At 45.7% G+C, this 11,095-nt stretch overlaps 1 protein-coding gene across 5 annotated transcripts in view; it reads right to left on the bottom strand.

Moving 5' to 3' along the window:
• Window positions 1-328: 328 nt before the first annotated feature.
• The window catches only part of ABHD6 (abhydrolase domain containing 6, acylglycerol lipase), a 54,531-nt gene continuing 43,764 nt past the window's right edge, over window positions 329-11,095 (bottom strand). For all 5 annotated transcript variants that reach the window (XM_045493349.1, XM_045493350.1, XM_045493352.1 and 2 more), the window contains exons 8-10: window positions 9,549-9,603; window positions 9,256-9,356; window positions 329-1,468 (exon numbers count right to left, since the gene is read on the bottom strand). In XM_045493349.1, coding sequence (XP_045349305.1) covers window positions 1,292-1,468; window positions 9,256-9,356; window positions 9,549-9,603 — 333 coding nt within the window. In that variant the 3' untranslated portion in view covers window positions 329-1,291. The remainder of the gene's footprint in view (window positions 1,469-9,255; window positions 9,357-9,548; window positions 9,604-11,095) is intronic.

Below are 11,095 nucleotides of genomic sequence, written 5' to 3'. Positions count from 1 at the left end.
TGATCTCGTGGTCTGTGAGTTTGAGCCCCACATCGGGCTCTGTGCTGACAGCTCAGAGCCTGGAGCCTGCTTTGGATTCTGTGTCTCCCTCTCTCTCTTCCCCTCCCCCACTCGTTCTTTCTCTCTCTCTCAAAAATAAATGAACATTAAAAAATTTTGAATAAAAATTGCAAATAAGACTTAAAAGAAAACTAATAACCCATCCAAACCAGGCTTTCCAATGCCTTAGAATAAGCCTTAAAACAAACAAAACAAAACGCCTTTTTTAAAATGGACATGAAATCTGCCAACACTGCACTTAAATAGGAGCTTAGGAATGGAAACTGTCTGCATGTTGCTGATCTAGATTTATTAAATTTATGTCATGTCATTGTGATCACTTTTACAGCTGTTTAGACTTATTTTCAATCACATTACTGTTCACAGAATTCACAGAATTCATTAACAAACTAGTATTTTACACCCAAGGGTCTTCAGTAGCACAGCAAGAGAGACACGAGGCCCACGAGGTGCTTTTGTGTGATTATTTAGATACAGATGTCTAGAACATTATTGCTTTATTAGTCCTATTTTTAAAAATAATAAGTTATTCCCAGGAAACCCACCCTGCCGGGTGCTCTTTGCACTGTGACTGTTCTAGGCTCCCTTGTGATGGAGCTGACATGTGGGGGCCCATCAAACCACCCACCTGTGTTCCCCACTGCTCTGGCAGGTGGGAGGGCTGGCAGCAGTGGAAACACACCCCTCCTCGCATGTTAATGTTTTTCATAGCTTGCTGTTTCCCTCCCTGATCTTGCAGCTGACGAACTGCATTCATATAGGGGTCTCTAACATAAAACTTAAACTAGACATAGACAAGAGGGGCTCAGCAAATGGAGACTAATGCTCCTAAAACAGCCACTGACCATGCAGGGGAGGATGTTGAAGCAACAGAAAAACCTCGAGTCTCAGTCTGTGAGGGATGTTTTGAAAGAAAACGGTCTCGGTGATTAGGGTCCAAGGCAGCCGCTTTGCAACATGAATTTGAAGACTTCTGGGTAGATTTCATGGCTGGGTTTTCTTAATTTTGTTCCATGTGAGTTTCTACATTGTGAAAAATATCTTGGAGATCTGCTCGTGGCTCCCGAAGCTCTGTGGATCTGTCAAGACTGGGGACAGGGGACTGGCTTCCTCAGGGACGCTGGCTCTCTGACCGCGTTTGGGGCAGGATCCCTGAGAAGTGGTGGCCGCGTCAGATTTTGGAGATGGGGGCAGATGCTCAGTGCCAAATGCAGGCTGCGGTCGTGGGGCCTCAGTCCAGCTTCTTGTTGTTGCTTGTGTTGTGCACAGAAGCTAAGAAGTCGACAATGAGCTTGGCTGTCTTCCGGGGCCTCTCCATCACAACTGAGTGCCCACAGTTTTCCAGAAGTTCCACCTGGCAGTTGGCAATTGACTTGGCCAGCATGTCTGCCCCAGACACGTCGAGCACCTGTAGGCAGGACGAGAGAGGGAACCAGATAGAAAAGACTCAGATGCCTGAGTACACGCTTTCGGGGAACGGAATGCCACCTGAAGCCTGGCAGGGGTGATTTGTGGGATCAAGTCACTTCGGTGTCGGGGCTTGTGCCCTCTGACAGATATGACTGCATGCCTCACGTTTTCTTCTGCAATTTGGTGCTAGGAGTTGTGTCACTGCCAGCATTACTGAAGTGGAAATACACAGCCCCTGCCTGGTCCGGTAGGGAAGCCAGACTGGTCAGCAGGCGAGGGTTCTGTTGGGGGAGCATTCTGGGAGCTGAGAGTGCACAAGGGAGGAGGATTCATGGATGATGCGGGACAGGGGGGCACATCATGGCAAGAGCAGGCGACGGCAGTTAGCTTGGTGCTGAGACAAAGCACGCAGGGAGTGGGGAGTGCATGGTGGAGAGATGGGGTAGGGAAGAGGGGCCTGTTCCCCCAGCCATGCTTGGGGCTCAGGCCTCCATCTGACAGCAGTGGGAGTCTGCAGGGCTATGTTAGGGATGGACATGATCAGTCCAGCTGTGGGAAAGACACATAAACAAGATGCAAGAGGTGAATGCTAATTATCCCAAGCTGGAGATGGGGGAATAGTATCTCTCTGAAGGTCTTCTGGGGGTCCCCAGAGCTGTGTGACTGAAGGCCTTGAAGTTTGTGAATAACGGGGAACGCTCTTCTGATATGAAAGCCACCACTCTCCAGGGCTGACCCTTTCCCAATAAGGCATTTAATTTCATTGTGCCCTAGGTTACCTGGCCATTTACAACAATCCAGTGTTTCCTCCCCAACACCCTATGTAGTCTCAGATTTGCATTCGTTCCCTTTCATGGCTTTCACCTTCAACTCATCCCACCCAAGAAGACCCCTCCCCTCATCCTCAACACAAAAGCAGGACCCACAACAAACTCAACTGCTGTCTGTTTTCTTTTTTCCTTAAAAATTTTTTTTAATACTTATTTTTTTTTTGAAAGAGAGAGACAGAGTGCAAGCTGGGGAGGGGTAGAGAGAGGGAGACACAGAATCTGAAGCAGGCTCCAGGCTCTGAGCTGTCAGCACAGAGCCGGATGCGGGGCTTGAACCCACAGACTGCGAGATCATGACCTGAGCCAAAGTTGATGCTCAACCAACTGAGCCACCCAGGTTCCCCAAGTGCCTTCTGTTTTTGAGCTTCATTTTCATCAATCCATTGAACCATCAGACCATTAGAACCAAGATTTTCCACCCAGGAAGTGGAGCGAGAAGCATCCCTTGGCCAAGGCACAGAGCACAGCAAAGCACCCCCGGGGCCACAAATAGGAGCAGCTAATGGGGAGCTTAGTGAGGGGGGCACCCTGCAGAGGAATCAGACACCTCTGTCTTCCCCTCACTCACAGGTAAGGCTGCCGTGGCACCTGTCTGAGCAGAAATAAAGTCCAGATTCTGTGGAAAAATACCCAGAGGAAATGCAAGTGGACTCAACTGGTCAAAGTATGAAAAAGTAGAAACTCGCAACTGAATATCCTACAGAGAGCTCAAAAATACCCACATGAGCCTCTAGCTTTGACCCTGTTATGCTGGCCAAATCCAGCATTCCCTACGGTCACTCAGAGGTACATGCAATAACAGCTGTGTGGACCCTCATGCACGTCTACGGGAACCACAGCAGCTGTTTCTTGGGCAAGACATTCATACAGATGGTCAAACAATCTTCCTCCATCCCATTTCAGGCCAAGGCCAAAATTAGGGTGAAGAAAGTGAGGCACTGGCCTTGGGCACAAAACCTAAGCAGGCTCCAAAGAACTCAGTCATCAATATGGAGATTATTATTTTTTTAAGTAAGCTCCCGGGTGGAGCCCAATGTGGGGCTTGAACTCAAGACCCTGAGATCAAGAGTTGGATGCTTAACCAACTGAGCCACTCAGGTGCCCCAGGATGAAGATTATTTTAACGCAGTATTTAAAACAAACATTAATGCAAAAAGATCCATCATGAATAAAATATAAAAATTATAAAGATAGGATCTAACCTTAGTTTGAGCCCTGTCAGGCATGATAATGTAAGTAGACCATAAGCTGCTGGAGGGTAGGGATCCTGTCTGTCTTGGTCCCTGCTATTTTCCCAGGGTCTAATATGGTGTCAGGCACATACTAGGTGCTCAATATAAATCTGTTAGCTGACTTAAATGCATAGGCAGTCAGTTAGTGGGTTTGTCCCTTTGCTAGTTTATTTACTTTTTTTTTAAATAAGGCATCTTTTTTTTTTTAAGTTTATTTATTTATTTTGAGAGAGCCATAGAGAGGAGAGTGCTAGCAGGGGAGGGGCAGAGAGAGAGGGAGAATCCCAAGCAGGCTCTGTGCTGTCAGCTCAAACCCACGAAACTGTGAGATCATGACCTGAGTCAAGATCAAGAGTCAGATGCTCAACCAACTGAGTCACCCAGGCGCCCCTATTTACTTTCTAACTTTCACTCATTCACTGTGTACTCTGGGTCTCCTGCATACCAGGCACTGTGCTAGCAGGATGAAGGGACATGAATAGTAATAAACCTTGTGTATTTCCACAAGGCCCTCCCACTCTGTGGGACTGAACACAGAGGGGAAATACTTAAACTGCTGTGCAGAAATCCTCTCAGGTTTAGTTGTGCAGGCTGTATACTGGCCAAATCCAGGGGGCATGACTGACATACAACAATGTGCATAGCTCCCTGCAGTCTACAGTACAGCAGCTACAGAACCTACAGGGGTCCAAAGAACAGGGAGACTGCATTCAGCCTGGAAGGGGCTGGCCAGTGACACCAAATGTTGATGATAGAGCAGGAAAAGAGCCAGATGCTTGGGAAGCAAAAGGCTATGAAATAAAGGGCTCCTAAAGCCTTTGCTATTTGGATTCTGCCCTGGGGATGGTCCATAGAACACACAGAAGATCTGATTGTATTTATAGCAGGCCCATGGAACGTTATGCTCTTTTTTCAGAACAAAATGGACTCCAGAGTCCTGGAAGAAATTCTGGACCCTAGCCAGAGGCCAACTATCACAGGCAAAGGACATGAGTAATAAACAACTTATTTTTGTGTAACTGGAGAAAGATCACCCTCATATGTATTCACTTAAGCCTCACATTCACCCTAGTAGAAGAGAAACACAGGATTTGGAGTGGCTGAGTGGCTTGCCCAAGGTCACGGGCCAATACAGAGCAAAGGCAGGGCTGGAACCTAGACTTTGTCTAAGCCCAGCAACCTGGTTTCTGCATTGTCCCCTTGTTGGTCCCTGAGAGCCCCAAATAACCTTTGGGGTTTCTAGAATGAAGAAAGGCCTTCATTGTTCTAACTTGATTCTGATTGAATAAGCCCCTGCTGGCCTACTCTGTGTCCTGCTTCTCCCCTCAGATGTACACAAAGCTTCTTTTAGTCCTTTGGCTGCTGCAGAAGAGATCATGTGAGCCCTCCCTCCTCTCCATGCCCACCTCCCTGCACTATACATCCTTGACACGCCTGGCCGATCTGGGATAGCTGCACACTGATGCTATCACCGCTCCCTCCCCCTATGTGCTGGGCACACAGTCCTGGCTTCTCCTTCCAGGAGACCATCCTGACCTTAGAAAGGCTCCATTTCTGGGGCGCCTGGGTGACTCAATAGGTTGAGCATCCAACTTCAGCTCAGGTCATGATCTCGCGGTTCATGAGTTTGAGCCCCGTGTCGGGCTCTGTGCTGACAGCTCAGAGCCTGAAGCCTGCTTCGGATTCTGTGTCCCCCTCTCTCTCCACCCCAGCCCTGCTTGTGCTCTCTGTCTTTCAAAACTGAATAAACATTAAAAAAAATTAAAAAAAAAAAAAAAAAAGAAAGGCTCCATTTCTCATTGCCTCCTCTTCCTTTACATTTTAGAAGAACTCTGAGTTAAGATACAATTTCTAAAGAACAGTTGCAAACAAAAAACATAAATCAGTATGGAGGCTCTATTATCGCTTGTGTCCCCCCTAAAATTCATATCTTGAAGTACCAACTGCCAATCCTTCAAAAGGTGACTTTATTTGAAAATACGTTGTTGCAAATGTAATTAGTTAAGATGAGGTCATACAGGTGCAGGGTGGACTCCTCACTCAATATGATTGGCCCCCTTACAAAAATTTAAACAGAGACACACAGGTATAGGGAGAATGCCATGTGAGGATGAAGGCTGACAGCAGGGTGAGATATCTATTAGCCAAGGAACACAAAGATCGCCAGCATCCACCAGAAGCTGGGGAAGAGGCATGGTACAGATTCTCCCTGAGAGCTCCCACGAGGAACCAAATTGCTGACAACTTGAACTTGGACTACTAGCTTCTAGAACCCTAAGATCGTCAATTTCTATTGTTTAGGTCACCCAGTTTGTGGTACTTTGTTATGACTATGCCAGCAAACTAATACAGAGCCATCTAATAAAACCTATTAAAACGTTATTATTAAAAAAAAATTTTTTTTAAAGTAAGCTCTATACCCAACGTGGGGCTTAAACTCACAACCCCGACTTCAAGAGTTGCATGTTCTACCAACTGATCCAGCCAGGCACTCCTAACACCTATTAAAATTTTAAAAAGCACTTGCCTTTTGACCCAGTGGGTCCACACCAAAGGATTCACACTTTGCGTATGCTCTCACACTCCACAAACTCATACCTGTACTGATGTTCAGGTATGTTTAATAGCAAAAAACTAGAAATTATCTAAATGACCATTAGTAGGGCATTAATTATATACACTGTGGCAGAGCCATAAAATGGAGTACTATGCAGCTGTTACAAGAATCACGTAGGGGCACCTGGGTGGCTCAGGCAGTACGTGTCTGACTCTTGATTTCCACTCAGATCATGATCTCACCGTTCACAAGATCAAGCCCTGTGTTGGGTTCAGTGCTGACAGGGCAGAGCCTGCTTGGGATTCTTTCTCTGCATCTCTCTCTCTCTGCCCTTCCCCCGACTCACTCTGTCCCTCAAAATAAATACATAAACTTAAAGAAGAAAAAGAAAAGGGGTGTGCACGTGGCTCAGATGGTTGAGTATCTGACTTCAGCTCAGGTCACGATCTCACAATTTGTGGGTTCGAGCCCCACAGTGGGCTCTGCCCTGACAGCACAGAGCCTGCTCCAGATCCTCTGTCTCCATCTCGCTGCCCCTTTCCTGCGCATTCTCTCTCTCTCTCTCTCTCTCTCTCTCTCTCTCAAAAACAAACAAACATTAAAAAAAAGAAGAATGTAAACTTTGCTTGGGGCAAGAATCATTCACAGATGGTAAATCTGGGGGGGGGGAATGTTTGATGAGGAACAGGATATTTCAAAGTGTCTCCAACAGACTCCTTATCAGTTGCAAGGAGAGAAACAGTAACTCTACAATGAAGAAATGAGACATCTTAACCAGGCAATCAACATTAACATCATGAGGATGGGCAGAAGGACACTGTGTGTCCGAGATGTGAAATCTTACCATGCATGAGCTATTCCAGTGGTGATACAAAACCTGAGTTTAATCATGAGGAAACAGCAAAGTCAAATTAAGGAACATTTCATAAAATAACTGACCTATACTTTTCAAATATCTCAACGCCATGAATGACAGAGTAGGGTATCGGTCCATAATAAAGGAGACTGCAGAGACATGACATTTAATATGTGATCCTGGATTAGATCCTAGTTCAGGGAAGCAAGAGAAGGAGAAGGATTCCATATAGGACCTTGTTGAAACAGCTGATGAATTTGAAATATGGATGGTAGATTAGACAAAGGCATCGCATCAGTGTTAAAATTCCTGAATGTGGGGAGCCCGGGTGGCTCAGTCGGTTAAGCATCTGATTTCAGCTCAGGTCATGATCTCACAATTCATGGGTTTGGGCCCCACATTGAACTTTGTGCTGACAGCACTGAGCCTGCTTCGAATTCTCTGTCTCCCTCTCTCTCTGCCTACCCCCCCCCTACTTTGTTCTCTCTCTCTCTCTCTCTCAAAAATAAATAAACCTCTTAAAAATTTAAGAAAAAAAAGCAGGATTTAACCACTGGTCTTATCATTTTTGTGTGTGTATAGAAAAACTTATTACTGGGGCGCCTGTGTGGCTCAGTCGGTTAAGCGGCCGACTTTGGCTCAGGTCATGATCTCGCGGTCCGTGAGTTCGAGTCCCGCATCGGGCTCTGTGCAGACAGCTCAGAGCCTGGAGCCTGTTTCAGATTCTGTGTCTCCCTCTCTCTGACCCTCCCCGTTCATGCTCTGTCTCTCTCTGTCTCAAAAATAAATAAACGTTAAAAAAAAATTTAAAAAAAAAAAAAAAGAAAAAAAAAGAAAAACTTATTACTTAAATACATGAATAAAAGTCAGGAAAATAAAAAAAAATATATATTAAAAAATAGAGCAGTAAATCTGTGTGGGCTGGTATGAAATGATTTCCAAGATACATAAATTCCTACATATATGAAATAATAATGTGCAAAACAGTGCATATAGCATGTGTGAACAACTTACAGATAAAATTTATCTATGTATGTATATGTATGCTTAGCATAGCAGTAAGTAAATAATGGTCCGCTGCCTGTTTTTGGAAATAAAGGTTCATTGGAACTCTGCCAGGTCACTTGTCTGCATATTGTCTATGGCTGCTTTTGCACAACAGCAGAGCTCAGTAGTTGCGACAGAGATAGTCACAACTAAGTAAAAAATATTTGCTGCTGTCAATATCTGCCTAAGAAAATTTAAGAAATAAATGTAAGACAGTAAGAACTGCCTCAAGGAAATGGGAATTGGAATGTGGGATGGAAAAGGGATCAAATTTTCATCAGAAACCTTTTGGTATTCGTTTTTTAATTTTTTTTTTTTTCAACGTTTATTTATTTTTGGGACAGAGAGAGACAGAGCATGAACGGGGGAGGGGCAGAGAGAGAGGGAGACACAGAATCGGAAACAGGCTCCAGGCTCCGAGCCATCAGCCCAGAGCCCAACGCGGGGCTCAAACTCACGGACCGCGAGATCGTGACCTGGCTGAAGTCGGACGCTTAACCGACTGCGCCACCCAGGCGCCCCTGGTATTCGTTTTTTAATGTTTGTTTATTTTTGAGAGAGAGAGAACACACGCATGTGCGTGGGGGAGAGGCAGAGAGAGCGAGAGGGACAGAAGATCCGAAGTGGGCTCTACACTGAGAGTAGAGAGCCCAATGAAGGGCTAGAAGTCCTAAACCACAAGATCATGACTTGAACCAAAGTTGGACACTTAACAGACTGAGCCACCCAGGTGCCTCTACCTTTTTGTACTCTTTAAAGTTTTTTGTAGGGGTGCCTGGGTGGCTCAGTCGGTTAAGTGGCTGACTTCAGCTCAGGCCATGATCTCGCGGTCTGTGAGTTCTAGCCCCGCGTCGGGCTCTGTGCTGACAGCTCAGAGCCTGGAGCCTGCTTCAGATTCTGTGTCTCCCTCTCTCTGACCCTTCCCTGTCCGTGCTCTGTCTCTCCCTGTCTCAAAAATAAATAAACGTTAAAAAAAAATAAAAATAAATAAAATAAAGTTTTTTGTACTATGAGGCTACATGGCTTTGATAAAAGTAATCTGTAAAAATGATTTTAAATTGCCTTTCATTTTAAAAGATCAATGTCATTGCTCTCAACTCAGAGAATGACATCCCTCATAAATATCAGCACCTGACCCAGGTGTGTTCCATCTCTTGCTGGTATCAGAAACCAGCCGATGAGGCTCACTTTATAAATGACCTCTTGTTTTTCCTCAAAGGCCAGTGCAACTGGCACAGGTGGCCCCAGGGACACACTACATACCTGGTCTTGTTTTCCCCAAATGATCTGCGTTGGGACCTTGATCTTGTCCATGTTCTGATGGAGGGAGTATCTTGACTTCTCACTGACGATTTCCAAAAACACTTCAGAAAAGGAAAACAAAGTGAGCACACGCTGGGTACCCACGGCAGAGTTCAGGGACAGGCATTGAGTCCAGGCCACCACTTTCTGTGGCCCCAGAAAACTATCCAAGTCTCAGAAATGTAAACTAGAAGAGCCAGCCACCCATAAAGCTTCATTTGTCACGAGCAAAAAGCTGAAACGGCACTACTTACGCTTTCGGTAGAAGTTGTTATGAGGGATTCGGACGTCAACAAGGCCTTGCAGGATCTACAGAGAAGTGACCCATAGTTAGAAGGCAGGAGATGATTTGTTTCCTTGGGCCCCCCAGGGCTCTGGGACAGTGAAGGAAATAAAGTCCAGCAATTTACAGCATTGGCATTGTCAAGGTTTTAAGGCCTGGTCCTCCAAATTCCCACAATGTAGTATGCATTGTAATTGACTCAGGGTCATATGATGCTTTTTCCTTTGTAATTAAGGAGGAACGTGGGTAGTACTGGGAAGCCAAAGCATGTAAAAAACACCTGAGATGGGGTCACAGCCACTTCATCTTGAGATTCTCTGCTAAGCTTAAAACACAATCTGGCTGGAGATAATATCAAATAACTGTTTAATAATATCCACATGCAGAACAAGGTCTATTAAAAAAAATTAAACTATTGGGGTTGATGAGCCTCTTGAACAATAAAGAGATAAACTACTGAGAAAATTCTGGGAAGGGTTCCATAGTCCTTTGCTTATTATTTAATGTTATCTTTGTCTTCCTTGCGGAGGGCTGGAGAAGGCTGCAGCAAATGTGGGCAGGCCAGATCTCCTGGACCCGGAATCCTGACCCAGAGACATGCTATGGGCAGAAGGAACACAGTCCTCCTCTTCCTCGTGCCTCAGGAGTTGAAGTAGAGTACAGTCTTCACATTAGCACTGGCACTCATCTACCTGGGAATGGTTCAAGCCCCTTAAATGACTCCATGGAGTCCTGTGTGCTGACTGAAGTGGGAACATCCAGCCAGAACTGCTCTAAACCAACCGTCTGGAGCATGACTAGAACCTGACCATTCTGGAAGTAGAAGCCTAGAGGTGAGACCAATGGCAAGCTGTCCAACACACTGTCTCAGCATCAGCCATTTTCTTTGCTCTACTATGTATCTTGCCCCCATGTATCTATCCATCTTGCATCCTCCACCCATCCACCTGCTCTACCCATTCTGCCACCCATCCACCTATCTTGCATCTCTGACTCATACGTGCATATATCTATCCGTGCATCCACCTACCCCGCATCTACCCATTCGTCCAACCTCCATCCCTGCTTCATGCAGACATCCATCCAACCACCCTGCATCTCTGAATCATACACCAGTATATCCATCTATCCTGCATCCACCCATCCATCCACCTTCCATCCCTGCATTCTCCAGGCAACCTCCCATCCATCCATCCTGCACTTTTAATCATCTAAGCATATACAGGCATCAATTCATGTGTCCATCTACTCCTCTGCATCTACTCACATGTCCATTCTCCATCTCTGCATGTCCGGGCATCTTGCCGTCCTCTGGCCCACCCAATCTATACCCAGGACCTATTTGATGCAAGCACTGTGCTAAAGGCTGCGGCAGGGGGGGAGGGGGAGGGGGCTGATAAAACAGCCAGTTAAAACAAAATTCTTGATTTTGCTGAGGTTAGAGTGGAAAACACAGGCAAGTAAATAGACAAACATAACAACATGACACTGAAGGCAGAGTGCCTGATGCTCCTTGTC

The sequence above is a fragment of the Leopardus geoffroyi genome, chromosome A2 (genome assembly GCF_018350155.1).
Source record: "Leopardus geoffroyi isolate Oge1 chromosome A2, O.geoffroyi_Oge1_pat1.0, whole genome shotgun sequence".
NCBI lineage: Eukaryota > Metazoa > Chordata > Mammalia > Carnivora > Felidae > Leopardus > Leopardus geoffroyi.
This window is presented reverse-complemented; position numbering and strand designations above follow the sequence as displayed.